Source organism: Garra rufa, chromosome 17 (genome assembly GCF_049309525.1).
Source record: "Garra rufa chromosome 17, GarRuf1.0, whole genome shotgun sequence".
Classification (NCBI taxonomy): Eukaryota; Metazoa; Chordata; class Actinopteri; order Cypriniformes; family Cyprinidae; genus Garra; species Garra rufa.
In genome coordinates, this window is record NC_133377.1 from 29,655,147 (window position 1) to 29,674,850 (window position 19,704).

General features: G+C 35.5%; 3 protein-coding genes across 3 annotated transcripts in view; all 3 read right to left on the reverse strand.

Annotated features, from left to right (window-relative positions):
* rftn1a (raftlin, lipid raft linker 1a) overlaps window positions 1–3,557 on the reverse strand; it is a 34,304-nt gene extending 30,747 nt beyond the window's left edge. Inside the window, exon 1 of the mRNA XM_073822152.1 lies at window positions 3,427–3,557. The gene's annotated coding sequence lies outside the window, so the exon portion shown is untranslated. The remainder of the gene's footprint in view (window positions 1–3,426) is intronic.
* A 2,902-nt stretch (window positions 3,558–6,459) lies between these two features.
* dazl (deleted in azoospermia-like) lies at window positions 6,460–12,088 on the reverse strand. The gene is made up of 9 exons (XM_073822358.1): window positions 12,035–12,088; window positions 11,757–11,873; window positions 11,569–11,660; window positions 10,436–10,487; window positions 10,261–10,327; window positions 9,203–9,333; window positions 8,984–9,067; window positions 8,768–8,818; window positions 6,460–6,504 (listed from the first exon to the last, which is right to left on the reverse strand). Exons 1-9 carry the CDS (start codon window positions 12,086–12,088, stop codon window positions 6,460–6,462), a joined length of 693 nt encoding a protein of 230 aa, XP_073678459.1.
* A 1,376-nt stretch (window positions 12,089–13,464) lies between these two features.
* Window positions 13,465–19,704, reverse strand: part of tbc1d5 (TBC1 domain family, member 5) — a 24,389-nt gene continuing 18,149 nt past the window's right edge. The window contains exons 17-23 of the mRNA XM_073821466.1: window positions 19,624–19,628; window positions 19,509–19,571; window positions 17,309–17,517; window positions 17,051–17,147; window positions 16,885–16,964; window positions 16,053–16,361; window positions 13,465–14,268 (exon numbers count right to left, since the gene is read on the reverse strand). Coding sequence (XP_073677567.1) covers window positions 14,029–14,268; window positions 16,053–16,361; window positions 16,885–16,964; window positions 17,051–17,147; window positions 17,309–17,517; window positions 19,509–19,571; window positions 19,624–19,628 — 1,003 coding nt within the window. The 3' untranslated portion in view covers window positions 13,465–14,028. The remainder of the gene's footprint in view (window positions 14,269–16,052; window positions 16,362–16,884; window positions 16,965–17,050; window positions 17,148–17,308; window positions 17,518–19,508; window positions 19,572–19,623; window positions 19,629–19,704) is intronic.

The following is a 19,704-nucleotide window of genomic DNA, read 5'->3' on the forward strand; positions in this document are numbered from 1 at the left end:
AACAATCGGTGCTATCAACTATTCCACAGCAAAACAAACAGTGTTCCAACCAGTCACTGTCAGGGGGTTGGTGTTGTGGACTTTCGCTTTTGCAGTCGATTTATGGGGCAGGCAGCGAGCAGATCGTGAAGAAAGGTCAGCTGAATATGACACTTTATGTTTCAGGCTTGAAATCACTGATTTTTAAAGGGGTCACTGGATGCCTATTTTCCACAAGTTCATATGATTCTTTAGTGTCTTATTGAAAAGTCTCTAATATACTTTGGTTAAAAATTCTCAATAGTAGTGTAAAAAAACAGCCTTTTACCTTGTCAATATCAGCTCTGCAAAATATCAGCTCATTTTATCGCATGGGCCCTTTAAATGCAAATGAGCTCTGCTCGCCCCGCCCCTCTCTGCTGAGGGATTACGAGCTGTAATGTTTTCTTTAGCCACATTTAGGTGCGTTTAGATGCATTTAGCTGCGTTTATCGGCGAAACTTGCCAACAAGCACATTATTAAGAAAGGCCATTTGCAAAGATGCATAAAAAGCCCTTATACTCACTTCTGCTGTGGGTGAAGCTGCATCACGAATGATTCACACGAACATAGATGCATATGTAGATCGGGATCGGCGCTTTTCCTTCTCCTTTTTTAGTAACGTTGTCCTTTGCCTCTTAAGCGGCTCAGATGTCAGGAGTAAATGACTACTGCTATGTTCATTATTACATCCAACAACAGAACACCTCAATCGCTCAATTAGAGTCTTCCTCTGCACCTGAGTCGACACAATGGCGTTCGTATTCGGACTGTTTCAGCTCGGTGAGGGCGGGTCTACGGTAAGACGCTCATGTCAATCAACTGTGTTTCGTCACAATGACAAGAAGCTGAGAATGACCTGATTTTAAAAAGGGGATATTACTTTTAAAGATTAAAAAAATACCACTGGGTGGATTTTTATCATTGTAGGGTGGTTGTGCACACAAACTGCCAACACACATTAATGTTCAAACAACATGTAAAAGTTAGTTTTGCATCCGATGAACCCTTTAATATGTCCTACATAACTCTAAATACACTGCTCTGACCCTTCTTGGCACTGAGTGTACAAGTTCATGACAAATCATCTAATTTATCCTGTGTAACTCCTGGAGGTGTACTCATTTTTGCAACACAACATTTTAACACTTTGATAAGAAAATTGTATTTTCCTGAATAATTTTAGCATTCTTCTTTGGTAACTGTTCAAGCAGACTTACTGGAATATTACACCTTTAAAGAACCCTAACGTGTCTTCTAAGTAAAGAGTAATTGCTGAATTTGTTATTTTTCAGAGGGGTTGTACTCATTTATGCTGTGCACTGTATATATACTGTATATTTATATACATTATATACTGTATATATATAATACATATATAATGGCAATTTTCATAATAAAAAATTAAGAAAGAAAACTAATTTAGTAAAAATGTATATCTAAATTTAAATATATGGGAGAATACATGTTAAAAATAAATAAATAATTACATAAATGGTAGAATTAGTAATAAAATTTTTAAATTGTAATTCATTTATGAAGCATTCTCACTGGTGGTCTCAGACTCACTATGGTAGGCCTACTATGGTGGTACCATGGTATTTTATTATCTCTGTACCATGTTTTTTGTAAGAAAGTGCAGCAAAATTTTAAAAAACTGTTATCTGAAATTGTTTCTGCGAATGGGTGTGACAGAAAATTGTGCTCTTTGTAGACATGCAGCTGTCCGGCCCGGGCGCATATGTTTGCGCATGTAAAGAAAGTTTGTACGCAAGATGTTTGTAGGTCGCTATCGCAAGAGCAGGTTGGCATGGGTGAATATGAAAGTTGATGATAGCACATTCCCCTCACATTTCACAGGTTCGTAATCATCTCTTACTTCATTCCTCTCGCTTCCAATCTCTCACCCCTGCTATATTCCTCTCTCTCTCAGCGTTTGACTGCTTAGGCTGTCACTCATATCAGCCCTCGGAGCCCCACTGTGACTGAGTGTGTGTGTGTGTGTGTGTGTGTGTGTGTGTGTGTGTGTGTGTGTGTGTGTGTGAGAAATACTAACCGAAGGTCATCTTCTTCTGGCAGTCATCTCACTTGATAACATCATGTGCGAATGAACAATATGTGCCTGTCCTGAACACTTTTTTGCTTATAATCGAGATTGAAGCTGAATTCTCATATATTTAGATTCTTAATACATACAATACAAACATATGTGACCCTGGACAACAAAACCATGGGTATGTTTGTAGCAATAGCCAAAAATACATTGTATGGGTCAAAATTATAGATTTTTCTTTTATGCCAAAAATCATTAGGATATTTAGTAAAGATCATGTTCCATGAAGATATTTAGTAAATGTCCTACCATAAATATATCAAAACGTATATTTTGATTAGTAATATGCATTGCAAAGAACTTCATTTGGGCAACTTTAAAGGCGATTTTCTCAGTATTTTGAATTTTTGCACCCTTAGATTCCAGATTTTAAAATAGTTGTATCTCGGCCAAATATTGCCCTATTCTAACAAACCGTACATCAATGGGAAGCTTATTTATTTATAAATTAACCTCAATTTTAAAAACCTTTTGACCCTTATGACTGGTTTTGTGGTCCAGGGTCACATATTTTAGTATAAAGCATCGATGAATGTGTATGTTGCATTAAGATTGTGCATGCACAATTTAATAAATTCATTTCTGTGTTTGCACCTGTGGCTCTGCATCTGCAAATGATCATAACATTAGGAAAGAGTGACTAAAGTTTAATTTTAGATCATTTCAGTCTGATTTTAACAGTTTGAGCAACAGCGCAGACTGTAAGCAGGGACAGCTGCAAACTACTGTATGTTTTAGCACATTTTCTCACATGCAAAAGTGACATCTACATTTAAGTCTTAAAGGAAAAGCAGTGAAAAAGTCCACAGTAATCTAATAAAATATGATCAATTATGACTATTTCATGTGCAAAAATGTGACTAACACTGTAACTAGACATAAAAATTAAATTCAAATATACAATATGACCTATTAAAAGTTGTTTTTTTAATCATATCTTTAGGTTTTGTGTTAAAAAAACTACCGTTTCATGCAAACAAATCAAAATGTTTTTTAATAGCTTGACATTTTTCATCTTTGATATTAATGCTGTTCTCTATGTCCCTGTTTGCACACACTCAGTCTTTGAACTAGAAGTGAGCTTGAACTTTAAAGTGACTTATATCACATTCAATCGCAAATAAAAGCGTTTATTACAAGTATAATGAGAATATGGGAAGAAAGACGAAGGTGAAAAGAAACAAAAGATGAATCAGAGGAGAACAAAGCAGTGACTTATTGGTAGAATCAGTAAGTTGACATAGTGTTAGATGAAGATACACTGACAGAAAGAAACTAAACAGAGTGAACATACCTGCTGTTGTTCTTTGATTATGTCTCTCTCGATTTAGGTCTCCTCTGTCGTTTCTTTCTCCCTTAATTATCTTTCGCTCCTCTCCGGTTTCTTTGAGTTTTCTTAACTCTCGTGTCTTCGCTTGTGTGTGTGAACTGGAGGCAGGTGAGCGGATGATGAGCTCAGTGCAGATCCGCCGTGGCGACTCCTTCAGTGCAGCGCGAACGTCTCCTCCTCCTCCTCCTCCTCCTCCCCACTTTTCTCTCTCCTCAGAGATTGAAAGAGAATGATACCCTGTTTGTAAATCGCTCTCATTTCGTCTCTCGCGTCATCAAAATCGTACACTGTAAACTACAGTGAGTGTAAAAAAATATATATATATATCAGCAAGCATACATTAAAACAAAGAAACGTTTTACTAATAGTAGCATAATACACATCAAAACCAAAAATGGCTTGTTGATTAGTAGTTTAATATTACACAATGAATCTATAGATAAAAATCTATTTCATTTTGATTAGTAAACTTTTTGGGAATGTGCCGTTTTCAATTTTTCTGGTTATTAAATAATCAGTCATTTAACATTTATATGTAAAACAGTTTACTAATATTGAATAATTTGAATTTTGCAAAGTTTTATCTTACCTTGCTCTCTTTTAACACTAAACTGACGCACTCGCGCTCCGCTTCTGTGAACAGTAAACCCCGCCTACTTTGATTTGATTGGCCATTGCAATTATTTTAACATTCAAGAGCGCTGTTAGCCACGCCCATCTGTAAACTAGCGCAGGTAATTCTCACACTTTAATAGCACCTTTTTATTCCAAAAAGTGGGCGTGACCATTTGTAAATGTTCTGGGTCTGGCTTCCGGTCTCGCGTTCAGTTATTTTGCTGATGATATTGCAAATTGGTGTCTTACAATATTATTTTAATGTGTTATCTTGATTATGAGCACACTGTTTTGTAGTGCTAACAGTTTTACATGTCCACTGCACATTGTTGTTCTTCTCGTTATTTCCTTATAGCGGATAATAAACCGTAAGTCTCACTCATAGGCTTAAATAAACGTAATAAATACAACCCTAAAAAAAGGAAACCAAAAAGCTATATAGCGCCACCACGAGTCCACTTTATGCGCTTTTTAAAATGAATAAATTCAAGTTTATATTATTTTGTCCTGGGAATTCCTTTGTAATACTGATAAAACAATAGTTTTTTTTAATTGATATTTTATACATTGTATATTTCCACTTTACATGCAGATTACTGTGCTGGCCAATAAGCTTTAAGTGTTATAAAATACAACTACATAAATTACTGAATTATTCTATATCCAGAAATATACATTTCTACTTTTAATTCAGTTTTTCAAGAGAAGGGGAGCTAAAATGACTACATGTGAAACAGTTCAGTTGTTGTTAGGTCGAAGCGTAGAGTCTCAACTCCTAAGTGAACATGTGGATGTTAAATCTTGTTAACACTGGTAGAGTGATCTACTGTATGTTAAAGCATATTCATGGGTGTGAGAAGTGGTATTAAATTCATATTTAATGTGAATCATCCATGACCAATACATAATTTAAGTTTTTCAGGCCAGACAATACAGGGGATGAAAGACCATCACATACTACACCTTTCACAGCAACAAACTACAATTTCTCAATAAAATGAGTTCCATTAACACTCAAAAATGGAGCTCACAAACTAATTCTGAAATGTTTTAGTTTTTAGTAAACCTGGTGCCTATTACAATAAAAAGCAACAAGAATAAGTTAATTCAACTTTCTTTTATTAATAACAAAACAGCAAAACCGTACAATGCCAACATCAAAATCCAAAACATATATACAAGGCAAACCCGGAGTACAGTGATTAGAAGCTCTCAGACTATGGTACAATATAAACCACAACTCCCATGAAGCTATGGGAAATGAGGAAATAAAACGGAGAAAATATCAATACAAGTCAGAGTTGGTTTTTAAAAGTATCTGATGAATTTCCTACAGCTAATAAATCAAAGCCCCCCCCAACAAGAAACAAACCTCTAAGAACAGTGTTGCAACAATACGGATAAAATACAAGTGCTTCGTGTTCAGTACAACAATACAAATTTTTTTTTTTAATTAAAAAAAAAAAAAAAAATGAACTGGTGCAAAAAAGAAAGTGCTGGAAAATAGAAAAATGCAGTATGACTGTGTTCACAGTGACATCAATATTCCGTCATCGCTTTCATTTAAAACAAGTCAACCGTCCCATGACCTGCTGTGACTTTCAGGGCTCAGTAAAAAAAATTTATTGTAATTTTTGAATTAATGCAATGATCTTATTTACACCTCTTAACTGCACCAACAAAGAAAACAGCATTAAATGAAATAGTAATGAAAGTACAGTGATAATGACTGATGAAAGCAGATCTACAGTAAAAAAGTAGGGGGAAGCCACTGTACCCTGGTGCTCAATAACCAAACCAATGTGCCCTGAATGTGAAAACCCCAAAATAAAACTAGTTTAACAGTGAACACTCGCCAGCCTAAATGAGTAAACAAATGAACATTGGTATAAAACACACTAAACAGGTCAGAACAGTTACCTAAATGCATACGGTGCATCACCAACAGTGAGTCAAACTTTAAAATAAGCAAACATAAAATATAAATATGTATTTGTGATCTTAAAAGTGTCTTTAAAGTTAGTTGGCCATGACAAAGAAAGAAAAACACAGACAATACAAATAAATGGGTGGAATAAGCGAAAGCAAACAAAGCTTGTCAAAATGTTTCAGTGTGTGGATGTGTGAGGAATTAGGTTACAGTATGATCAGAAGATCATAATTGTCATTCCCTTAAAATACACCTTCACATCACACCCAGGGTGACCCTAAGCACAACGAAGTTAACTGCTTGATCTCCATCAAGTTGTTCTCCTCTGCTTCTATGGGATTCAACCCTAAGAAGAAGAAAGTGACTCTTAAAAGTGACTCTTGAATAACTGTACGTTTATTTTAGGTGCATGAAAACTTACCAAGAAAAGCAGTCTGTGCTAGTGGCGAAGGCTACAGGAGGGTTAGCAAAGTCTGGACTCCACAATCCACATAGTTCTAAAAGAGAATCAGACATTCACTCTTCTTTTATTGATGAGCCTTTCAATTTTAGCATACTTTATTTCCTTGAGGTGTTTGCAAATTTTATATTAAGGCAGCACTGCCATCTAAAGGCTTACAACAGCACAACAATCAATGTAATATGGGTACAGAGCACTTGGTTAATGAACATTTCCTGACAATTTACTCACCCTCAAGTCATTCAAGATGTTCGTCTCTTTCTTCAGTTGAAAAGAAATTAAGGTTTTTGAGGAAAACATTCCAGGATTTTTCTCTATACAGTGTACTTTAACGGGGATCAACGGGTTGAAGGTTCAAATTGCAGTTTCAATGCAGCTTCAAAGGGCTCTAAACGATCCCAGCCAAGGAATAAGAGTCTTCTCTAGCAAAACGATCAGCTGTTTTATAAGAAAAATACAAATTTATATACTTTTTAACCACCAACACTCATCTCAAAAAGTTTTACATTTTTTTTAAGAAAATCATTTTGCAAGACAAGACCCTTATTCCTCAGCTGGGATCATGTAGAGCCTGTTGAAGCTTCACCGAAACTGCAATTTAGACCTTCAACCCGTGGATCCCCATTGAAGTCCACTATATATATTTTCTTCAAAAGCCTTAATTTCTTTGCGACTGAAGACAGACAGACACAAGAACATCTTGGATGACATGAGGGTGAGTAAATAAGGAAATTCTCATTCTGGAAGTGAACTTCTCCCTTATTAAAGACTGTATGGTTACAGTCTTGTGGCACATTGTGATTGACATGGATCAAGTCATAAAAACCTAAACTATGACAGTGGATCTAGTTCATTGTACATTCTCAGGGCTCCAAGCAATCACTAATATCTCAAGATTTCATCTAAGAAAAGCTATTGTCATTTCACGCACAAAGTAAACTCTAAAGGTTTTTAACTACAACTCACCATAATACATTTGTTTTAATTTGGAATTGACAGAAATATTACTATTTTTTAATACCATAAAATGTACTTCTCAAAGACAATAATAATACAACAATTAAAACATTTTTTCCTGCCACATAAACCATAAGCAAAATCAGACAGAAAACAAAAAATTATAAAAATCAAAGGGCCCTAATTGCAGAGTATTTTAGCAATCCTTTAACCTAAGGATCTTTAGCGTAGACTAAAGTGGAGCCAGTGCTTATTGCTACACTGCATTGACTTTATTAAAATGCTAGAGGCAGCTGTCTTGGACTAGCTTACGCACACTCTTCTCAATTTAATTTAATGGGCAGGGCAAGAACACTGGGCTAACTCAAGTGCTTAACATTATTGTTCAGATTATACTGTAAGCAATTACATTACAATATGAACTACAACAAATATTGGAACACCTCCAAGAATAAAAAGATAGTAAGATTACTCAGTGTTTTAAAATAAGTCTTATATTTTAACAGGGCTGCATTTTTTGTTAATAAATGCATTTAAAACAGTTCTATTGTGCTATATAATTGTGGTTTAAAATAACTTATTTGAATATAAAATTCTTGTGATGGCAAAGATGAATTTTCAGCAGTCATTATTCCAGTCTTCAGCATCACATAATCCTTCAAAAATCATTCTAATATGCAGATTTGCTGCTTAAGCAGCATACACTACTATCAGTATTAACTTAATGTGTGTGAAAACCATGATTCCTTGATAAATGTGACCCTGGACCACAAACCAGTCCTAAGTAGCACAGGTATATTTGTAGCAATAGCAAACAATACATTGTATGGGTCAAAATTATTGATTTTCTTTTATGCCACAAAATCTTTAGGATATTAAGTAAAGATCATGTTCAATGAAGATACTTTGTAAACTTCCTACCGTAGATATATCAAAATCGATTTTTTTATTAGTAATATGCATTGCTAAGAACTTCATTTGAACAACTTTAAAGGTGATTTTCTTAACATTTTGATTTTGTTGCACCCTCAGATTCCAGATTTTCAAATATGTATCTCAGCCAAATCCTAACAAACCATACATCAATGGAAAGCTTATTTAGCTTAAAATCCACCCTTATGAATGGTTTTGTGGTCCAGGGTCACAAATGGTGAAATCTGTTGTAACAAATCATTTGCTGTCAATTTAGTTTGAATGCATTTCCAAAGTCTTACTGGCTCCAAACATTTAAATGAAACCCGTTTTTTTTAGATTCATTTTGAGATGTAACTTCAACAATCTAGTTCAACCTCTAATGCTCAATCCCTCATTACCTAATTGAGAAAAAGGAGAGAGGAGCTGACCTGATTGACAAGCCTCGTCCTCTGTTCTCCACACCACTGTGGCAGGGGATACTAATACATGCACACAAAAAACAAAATGTAATTAATTTAAATAACCCCACCAGTCAGTTTGCTCTGACAGTTTTTCTTTTAAGTAAAACATCCAGAAAGCACAAGATATCAAAACGTGTGCGTATCTGAGAGATGAAAGCAATGAGAGGCCAGGAGACTGTGTACCTGGTAGGCATACGTGGTCTGTGCATAGTTCATGGGCACCTGTGGGACAATAAATCCTGGAGGACTGGAGTAAGGCGAATAAGGCTATAAAGACAGACATACAGGAAAAGCAGTTGAAAACAGTTTTATTCTACAATCTTAGTTTTATTGGATGTCTAACTCCTGCACATGATGTTAATATGCAGGCTGTCATGGTTCGTATGAACATTGTGTAGTTACCTGCATGTACTGATTCCCTCCATTGAAGACAGGTGAGGGTGGGGCCAAGCCTGGGGGACAGCAGCTGCAGTACATATATGGAGTGGGGCTTATCCACTGTGATGGACCAATCATTGGAGACGACATTGAACCTGAACCTGGGAAGATTATTTCAAAACTTTTTAAAGGATTGGTTCATTTCCGGAATAAAAATGTCCTGATAATTTAATCACCCCCATGTCATCAAAGATGTTCATGTCTTTCTTTGGTTCAGTCGAGAGGAAATGAAGGTTTTTAAGGGAAGCATTCCAGGATTTTTCTCCATATAGTGGACTTCAATGGGAACCAACGGCTTGAAGGTCCAAACTGCAGTTTCAAAGCAGCTTCAAAGGGCTCTACACAATCTCAGCTTAACTAGCAAAAAGTATATTCTAAACATCATATTCTAAAAAAAAAAATAATAATAAAGGCCATATGCATTAAGTTCTTCATCTGTGTACTTCAAAAATGTAGGTTATGACAAAAGACTCAATCTCATTTTCTCCTCCAACTTCAAAATTGCCTTGTTTTTATGTAAACGGCATTTGACTTTCTTGTAAACACTGGGTCAGTACTTCCGTCTACATCACATGTGACCTTTCCAATGTGATTATGAAATGTTTGAAGTCAAGCTAGTGCAAGATGAGCATTTGTGGTTAAAAAGTAAATCAATGACCAATCGTTTTCTAGATAAGACCTTCATTCCTTGGCTGGGACTGTGTAGAGCCCTTTGAAGCTGCACTGAAACTGCAATTTGGACCTTCAACCAGTTGATCCCCATTCAAGTCCACTATATGGTCAAAAATCTTGGAATGTTTTCCTCAAAAACCTTAATTTCTTTTCGACTGAAGAAAGAACAGACATGAACATCTTGGATGACATGGGGGTGAGGAAAATTATCAGGAACTATCAAGATAACAATTTACAAGTACAAATGTCTCCAATTTAAAAAACAAAAAAACAAAACCTTCATTCAATATACCAATTCCATGACTATTGTACAAAACAGACCAAAGAGACAGCAATGTGCAGGGACTCACGAGAATTTCTCTCTTTCATGATGGCAGGTCCCAGTTTGAGTTTTTTCCCTTTAAAACTGATCGGCTGCTGTAGAAGAATTGAAATGTACAAGATGTCAAGATACTCTCATAACATCGCTATCCAGACAGAATAGAGAGAAAAAGTCACGCAGGCAAGTAAATGTGACCTCCTTACATCAACGATAGTCTGGATATCAACGTCCTCGCTGAAATAAACGAAACCATACCTGTGTGAAAGAAGATGTGACAGCTAAAAAACATTTGAGGGCAGTTTTCAAGAAATACTCTTTAAAAGGATAGTTTGCACCACTAATGACAATTGTCATAATTTACTCCTGTTCATGTTGTTCCAAAATGACTCTTTGAATGTCATGAAAGTAAATGACAAAAGAAACATTTTGCGAGGCTTGATGCAATGCACAATTATGATAGTCTGGTAAAATTCAATCCAACCTAAACTGGTTTAGAAAATAAAGAGTTATGCTATAGAGAGCCATATTGGCAGCACTAAATGTAAACAAAGCCATTGAAATAAACAATTTGCATATTTCGCTGATCATTGCTGCTGAAAATGGTCAATTATCATCATGCTTTGGGCTATATTAATCGGTCAGACTGAGAAAAACATTAAGGAGTACTACAGACTGATAAAAGTTAAGACAAATCAAGGAGAAGAGTGCAAAAAAAAAAAAACTGTCTGAGGAACAAAAGGCATTTGTGGTTGGCCAAACTGAACAAGGATTTCCAGGGCAAGAATCTTGACAACATTTCTGTTTGTTCATTTTTTTTGGTTAGGTAGCTGAAATATTAGGCTAATATCTTAAACACAGCTCGTACGCAGCTATACCACCTATTAACTTTAGTCAAAATATTGCACCCTTTCCTGCTTACTAAGTCTTAACTATTCTCTATATGAATTAGCAGCTTCCACACATTTTTTCATGGTTTAGACAGCATAAATTAACAGAACAATGTACAATAACTATGCAATCCAATGTGTTTACGTCTGAGTATTACCAAATACCTGAGTATTAACCGCATATCCTCATAGAGGTTAATTAAAGTTGTCCTAAGACAAGAATAGGTGTTGTTTCGGTTTTAGGACAGGTTTTGATCCACTTCAAATGTTGACTACTGTATATGACCCATTAGAAAACAACTTTGCTGGTATCCAAGCCTTACAAGTTGATTGACCAGGCTGGTTTTAGAGAGATTTTGAGCACTTTTTTTAATCTGGTTATGCTACCTACATCCAGCTTAAACCAACTAAGACCAGCAAAGGCTGATTTTCTTTTTACTCTCACTCACCCTTTGCATATTCCTCCTCGATAAGTGATGATTTTCACTTCTTTCACAGACCCGTACTTGGCAAAGAACTCTCTGATCTCGTTCTCGTCCACCTGATGAAAAGGGTACTTTGAAGAGTAAGTATGGCATTTTAGACAGAGTTTAGAATTGTACCAGTTTGAACGAGATCACAAAAACAGCGTCATTACCTTCATGTCAATCCCGCCGACGAACAGTGTGTTGGGCGTCATCTTGCCCTCAGGTAAAATATAACCGTTAGACAACTTCAGAGAAGATGGAAAGCCCTGACGGTGCTTCTGGATATCCTGTATGTATTTGACACCATTTTCGGCATTATATTAACAAACATTATTAACAAGACAACGAACACGTATCAAATACAACGTGAAGCCCTCAAAAAAATCCCCAACAACAACAACAACCAGTAACGTTAGCCATACGTCTTTGAGATTTAAAATACGATTACCTGTGAATATAAGCCACATATGAGGCACAGGGGTAACTGAACGCCCTGATACATTTTAGATTTGAAGTTAGGCTACACGTTTTGTTAACTATTCCCTAAAAAAACACCCCAAAGATGCTAAACGCTAAACGAAGAAGTTTCAAAGTGCTCGACACACACGCGGCCGAAACCGGGTCGATCGTCAACAAGATCTTTTCATGTTTCTTCATTAAGCAATCTGGGCTAAAATTAGTTAATTGGACCAACATTTGTGCTCTCCTGACAGATGTATATAATCTAATGGTTGACGGTCTGATTTCATCTGATGGCGAGTTTACCGCGCGAATTTTTTCCAGAAATGAACTTGATAATAATGACAGCGAACTTTATAGATTGTGTCTCAGAGATTAAACGATCAAATGCTAGTACTACTTTTGTTACTTACCATATCTAAAACAATTAAAATGGCAAGTTAATGAAGTGAGTGGCTCCTTGGGTCTGTGCCTCTGGCTGGAGTTGCATTAAAGCGCCACACCCATTCTCAGTCCTAATTGGAAAATAAACACCAAATAAGGCGATTTTTAAGTTTTATATTGTGAATAACATTATTTTTTATCGTGAATTGGTCAGAGCTCAAACATTACACACTTTAATTATTTCTCAAATAATATGACTGATAATTGGTCTAAAAGTTACCAAACGAACGTTTGGCAATGTACTACTTGAGGACCTTGAAAACATACTGTGAACTTTATGGGCCATCAAAATATTGTTCAGCATTTTAAATGCAAAATAAATCCGATTTACAAGAATTAGAAAATGTAATGTCTGAATTTGAGGTCCAGTTTGACAAACGCTAGTTAATTTATTATTGATGAGGAGCCAATAGCAATAACTGACCGCTAGATGTCACGTTTGAAAATTAAGAGTTGCCTATTTAGACTGAATTTTAGGCCTCAAAACCCATTTAACTTACTGTAAACTGGTTGACTCTAAGGTAGAATAAAGACAATTATCACCACAGAAAAGAAGGGAAATTATTGGCTAAAAATAAAAAGGAAAACATACCGTGCACAAAGTTTTGGATTAGACAAGAGTAATGCTTTTTATTCATCCAGAGTTAATAGGATATCAGTATTAGAAACATCCCTCGTGTCATGTGCAAAACAATACACAGTTACTACGGGAACCAAGACTAAATGAAACTACTGACACCAGAGAAATACTAGAACGTAAAAGTTTCACATATCATTGGCTTAAAAATAATGACAAATATGAAAGAAGAAACAAATCCATAATTTAACAAATGACTATGTTGTGGTCTATGGACTAAAATCGCAAATCTTAAAAAAAGAAAAGAAAATACAGACAATAATGGACAACTGTTCAGGCACTGGTTCATGGAAAATCAGTAAGGATGAGTAAGTGAATAAGAGCGATACTTGATAATAAAGCTCTCTACTACTAGATTGAGCATCTGTCAAAGTCCCGCCTTCATCACAACATTTACTACTCCAAAAAAAAAAGGACAAAGACAGGGATAGAGGGAGAACTGTAGCAAATATAGCTTTTATCTGAGGCAGAGAGTGTGTTAAATTCACGGGATATTGATTTAGGAGAAAACAAATACAGGTTTTCCACATAAACGTCAAGGTGATGTCTGAAAACTTTTAGCCGTAAGGGCTTTTTCAAAGAAAATTACAGAATGGAGAATCTCATTTGAGACTTTTTATGGCTTTGGATAGTACATTTAGGTAACGGAGCATGGTATACATGGTATAGGATCCATAGTATAGGGGCTTATATTTGGGGCACAAAGAAAAAATACATTTTTGAATTAGGACGTATTTAAATACACAGCCAGAGGTCCAGGATTTAAGAAACAAGATGTGTGGTTTAGAGATTGGGTTACAGGGGCACATGAGGCAATCAGCCTGAGTTCATATGTGCAAATGTCCAGCAGAGTTTCTTAAGTGTTGAAGATGGGTCCACTTGTATTTAGTGGGAATCCAGGTTCAAAGGTCAGTAGGATTAACAATAGTGAAATCAGAGTCCTTGCTGTGAGTGCTGCCGTCATCCGGACTGGAGGACCCAGATGTGGTCCCCATCAGAGGGTCTTGAAAATCCACCTTGTTTAGGCCTCGTACGTGCTTAAAGAGTGGAGCCGTGGTGGTTACGCTTTGCTCCTCATTCTCAGATGGCTCGTCGTCCTGCAAGACCAAAATGTAGTCATCCCAGTTTCTCCCTTCAGTGGCCTAACATAAAAAAATAAAAAAAAAGTGTATGAAATTGGTGTATTTACCTTCTGGGGGCTTTATCTGGCAAATTTCGATATATACAATCAATTTATCAGCATATTGTGTAATTCAAACCAGTGCTAATATTAAATACAACTTTTAATAACTATTAAAATAAACAAGAGAAATAAAACAAAAAAATAGATGAAAAACCTAAATTCTGAAAATTAGAAATGCTGCCTTGGCAAATTACTGAAATGAAAACAGTTTAAGAGTGTGTTCACACTTGTCATGTTTGGTTCAATTAAAAACTAATTCTGGTGTGATTGCTCTGTTAGTGCGGTTTATTTGAGTAAGTGTGAACGCTGCCATCCGAACCTTGTGCACACCAAACAAGCGGACTGAGACCGCTAAAAACGAACTCTGGAGTGGTTTGAATGAAATGTAAGTTGAATGCACCTTTTCATTTTGTTTGGAGTGTTTGTTGAGTTCCGTCACGAAATATACGTAATTCAAACCGACTAATCAGGTTGTGAACATATCACTATGCATTTAGGTTCGATATCTTTAGGTTCGCTGTCAAAAAAGCCAGTGTGAACGCTAAGTGGACCAGGACCAAATGGATCATTTTCCTTTTTGGTCCGGACCAAATGAACCAAACTAACCAAACTACAAGTGTGAACACACCCTAAGTTGAAGTACTAAAATGTCTCAAACTGAATTAAAAGTAAAGCAAAATAAAAATAAAATGAAATAAAAAATGATAATAAAAATAAATAAATAAAAGAAACCAAACTATAAGTGTGAACACACCCTAAGCTGAAGTACTAAAATGTCTGAAACTGAATTAAAAGTAAAGCAAAAAAAAAAAAAGAAATGAAAATGAGAAATGAAAATGTAAAAGCTAATTTAAAATATTCATAAATACTATAATTGTATATTTATAATACTAAAACAAAATTATTTATCATTAATTAACAGCCCAAAATCTAACCTGATATAAATCACAGTTTGCATAAAGCAAATTAAGACATTAATATATTAATTCATTAATATTATACATTATTATTGTATAACAATTAAGGAATTTAGCCTACATCTCATTCTGTAATAGATTAAATAAAAAGTATTTTTTGCATCATTTGTTGCATACTACCTTTTGATTTATTTGATTAAAAATAGTTTATATATTTTTTTTTTACTGTAATGCATGTACTTATTTTAACGAAAATCAGAATGCATCTTGTACAGTCATGAAAACATTCATTTAACTTTCTGCAAAATATATGTAAAAAACAGAAAAGTTTAATCCTGGTGTACTGAAGTTAAAGGGATAGTTCACCCAAAAACAAAAATCCTGTCATTAATTACTCACCCTTCCAAACCTGTAAGACCTTTGTTCATCTTTGTAACACAAATGAAGAAATTTTTGATAAAATCCGAGAGCTTTCTGACCCTGCATAGGCAGCAATGCAACTACCATATTCAAGGGCCAGAAAGATAGTAAAGACATTGTTAAAATAGCATATGTGACATCAGTGGTTCAACCGTAATGCCTTTATTCATCTTCTATTCCATGTCAGTCTTCGACGTGCATTCAGAAGAGTATCATGACGAAAATAATAAAACAGTGTCTTCCGAAGATGAACAAAGGTCTTTTGGGTTTGGAAAAACACAAGGGTGAGTAATTAATGACAGAATTTTCATTTTTGGGTGAACTATCCCTTTAAATCTATAAATGAATTTATAGAATGTGCATGCACTTGCTCACATGAAGAAAGTTTTGTGTAATCCTCTCTAACCTGTGGCTCTGGTACTGTGGCGATATTCTCAGTGGTCAAAACTTTCTCCTCTTCCTCTTGCTCCTGCTCCTCCTCTTCTTTTTCAGCTTCCATTTCTCCTTCCAGGTGGTCGCTGGGCTGTGGAGTATTTTGTTGTATAATAGTAGAGCCAGCTGTGTCTTCAGACAAATGCTCTGGATCACTCTGGTCCTTTAGCGTGCTATACTGGCTAGAGCAGTAATGATCGTCTGCTATGGTGATCTCCTCATTGTCCTCTGACTCCAGCAGGCTCTGGTTGAATCGGAGAGCCCCCTTCAGGATGTCTTTAATCTGAGACAATATGGACAAAATTAGATCCATAATCTAACAGATGTCTAATACATTTTGTATTACCCTGAATTACTAATTAACAAATAAATGAACATAATACAAATGTATATGGGCCATTCTACAGAATTGGTGCAAACTGCTGTCCCACAACCAAAAAACACATTTAAAAAGCATTTATTCAAATCTTAGATGATTACTAAGATCCTTTTATTATCTACTGAAACCAACAATAATATTTAAAATATCAGTTAGCTTAATACATATAAAATCTTCATTTAGTGAGCACTTGCAATTGAGAGGTGGTGAACCCTAAACTTTAAATTTCAACTTAATGATATTGAAATATATATTTCTATTTTTTTTTTTTCATTGTTGCTTTTAAAGATATCTTTAAAAGTTCAAAAAAATATTTATTTTACATTTTCTATGTACATTTTGAAACTTTATGAAAAAAAGAGTCCTTCTGTAGAATGGGCCATATGTTATAAAACATATTTTAGCAAAGCAGAGACCTGATTCATACCTGTTTTAGTCCAGCAAGTGACACCAAAACCTCATCTTCCTTCTCCAGATGCTCCTGCAGTATCACATCTTGAATTTTGCCTGTCCATCAATCAAAGCACAATCATTACGATTCCGTCACCAGCATTTGTTTAGTTCAGAGACGAGTGACTGGCTCATTGACGTACCTATGTGCATGTTCATCATCTTGGCACAATATTTACTCATGGCCTCTAGGTCATTAATCTGACCCTGTAAAAACGACACCTGTGCTTCCAGCTCGTCCTGTGTGTAAAAATACATATACATAAATTAGCATACATATACACCTATTAAATACAACAAAAACAGGAGAACAGAATAGCCTAGTAATTCACCTGCTATTTACAAATTTAAATCTGGGAATGCAAATGGTTAGAAAACAGTAGAGTAAAGATGCAGCTTACCGCATCCTTCTTGTTTATAGTTTTACTGTGAGACCGTGAGCGGCTAATATTAAAGAAGGAGTCTTTCTTTGTGGCAGATGGGGGAGGAGACGATGAGCTGGAGTCTAGGCCCCTGGACACCGGGAGAGGAGGGGAAGACATCGCATGGTCCCGCCCACCAGACAAACTCTCAGTGCTGGGGGAGGAGCTAACCGTACTGGAGGTGTGGCCTGTAAGGTAGATATTAAAAGAAGTGTCACAAAAGTTAGTCTTAGACAGCAATAGAACAGTTTCAGCAAAACATACACTACCAGTCAAAAGTTTTTGAACAGTAAGGTTTTCAATGTTTTTTTTTTTTTAAAAGAAGTCTTTTCTGCTCACCAAGCCTGCATTTATTTGATCCAAAATACAGCAAAAGCAGTAATATTGTCAAATATTTTTACTATTTAAAAGAACTGCTTTCTATTTGAATATGTTTTAAAGATGTAATTTGTGACCCTGGACCACAAAACCAGTCGTAAGTGTCGATTTTTCGAAACTGAGATTTATACATCATCTGAAAGCTGAATGTTAGGATAGGACAATATTTGGCTGTGATGCAACTATTTGAAAATCTGAAATCTGATCTGAAAAAAAAAAAATCAAATCAAATCAAATTATTGAGAAAGTCACCAAGTTGTGCAAATGAAGTTCTAAGCAATGCATATTAGTAATCAAAAATTTACAGTAGGAAATTTATGATCTTTACTTAATATCCTAATGATTTTTGCCATAAAAGAAAAATCTATCATTTTAACCCATACAATGTATTTTTGGCTATTGCTACAGTTTTGTGGTCCATGGTCACATTCATTCCTGTGATTTCAAAGTTGAATTTTTAGCATCATTACTCCTGTCACATGATCCTTCAGAAATCATTCTAAGATACTATAAAAGATTTTTATTTCAGACAAATGCTGTTCTTCTGAACTTTCTATTCATCAAAGAAACCTGAAAATTCTACGCAGCTGTTTTGAACATAATAATTATAATACTACTAATAATAAATTTTTTTTTGAGCAGCAAATCAGAATTCAGCTTTGAAATAACAGGAATAAATTACATTTTAAAATATATTCAAATAGAAAACAGTTATTTTAAATAGCAAAAATATTTCAAAATGTTACTGCTTTTGCTGTACATTGAATCAAATAAATGCAGGCTTGGTCAGCAGAAAAGGCATCTTTAAAAACATTAAAAATCTTACTGTTCAAAAACTTTTGACTGGTAGTGTACAGTAAGCTATGTAAAAAGCACAAAGACTTTGAGACAATCACAAAGCATGCAGTAAATCACAGACACAGATTAACCATAAGTTAAACAAATCATGACCTTAAAAACAGCCAGATCTCACTTGAACTATAAAGATGACTAATAAGACAAAAAAGTTAGAGAATAGATCTTACTGACCCTAAACTTTAAAGGTTGTATCAGCGATTTCTAGCCTAAAACATAAAGTGTCAATTTCAGCTGAGCTTTCTTCACGATCCGCTCGCTGCCTGCCCCTTAAATTGTCTGTGAAAAAAACGCGTCTCTCTGGTCAGCCTAGGGTCCGAGATATGCCAAAAAAACAATCGGCGCTATCAACTATTGCACAGATAAACAAACTGTGTTCCAACCAGTCACCGTCAGGGGTTTGGTGTTGTGGACTTTCCTACTGGTGCAGGGATGTGAGGGAGGCGGAGCGAAAGTCCACAACACCAAACCCCTGACGCTGACCCTTGACACTGTTTGTTTATCTGTGGAAAGGTTGGTAGTGCCGATTGTTTTTTTGGCATATCTCGGACCCTAGGCTGACCAGAGAGACGCGTTTTTTTCACAGACAATTTATGGGGCAGGCAGTGAGCGGATCGTGAAGAAAGGTCAGCTGAAATTGACACTTTATGTTTTAGGCTAGAAATCGCTGATACAACCTTTAAGACATTACATAATTAATATTTTATATAATTTTGTAAAATGTAATCATTTAATACAAAATGAGCATGACTCATTATGAAATACACGATTACACAAAGTTTATTTGAACACAGACACAAGACACACATGCATGGATTACACAGTGGCCACATCACAGTGAAAGCATACAAAAAAAAAAACGGAAAAAGCATGATCAAATAAAATGTATTTATACAGCACACATGCACACTACAGGTGCTGATGTTGTTGTCATGGCAGCAGTTACCTGGGGTATCAGAGTGAATCTGGGCAGGGAGAGATATCTGAGAAGCTCCACATGAACCTACGTCTAACAAACAGCAGAGTAAGGCTACAGCACAAACCTATTCTGTCACATGTACCTGTGCTTAAGCACATGCATGTACACATTCACATCATAATCCATGCACACTGAAATATTAAGAACTAAAATTAACACAATC

Bases quoted from the DNA above. Each gene is read 5' to 3' on its own strand.
- dazl (XM_073822358.1), bottom strand. From the start codon at position 12,088: ATGTATCAGGGCGTTCAGTTACCCCTGTGCCTCATATGTGGCTTATAT. The intron at 11,661-11,756 runs GTAATGACGCTG...CCTTTTCATCAG, and splicing joins TCGGCGGGATTGACATGAAG to GTGGACGAGAACGAGATCAG. The intron at 10,488-11,568 runs GTGAGTGAGAGT...TCTTTCACACAG, and splicing joins CGAGGAGGAATATGCAAAGG to GTATGGTTTCGTTTATTTCA.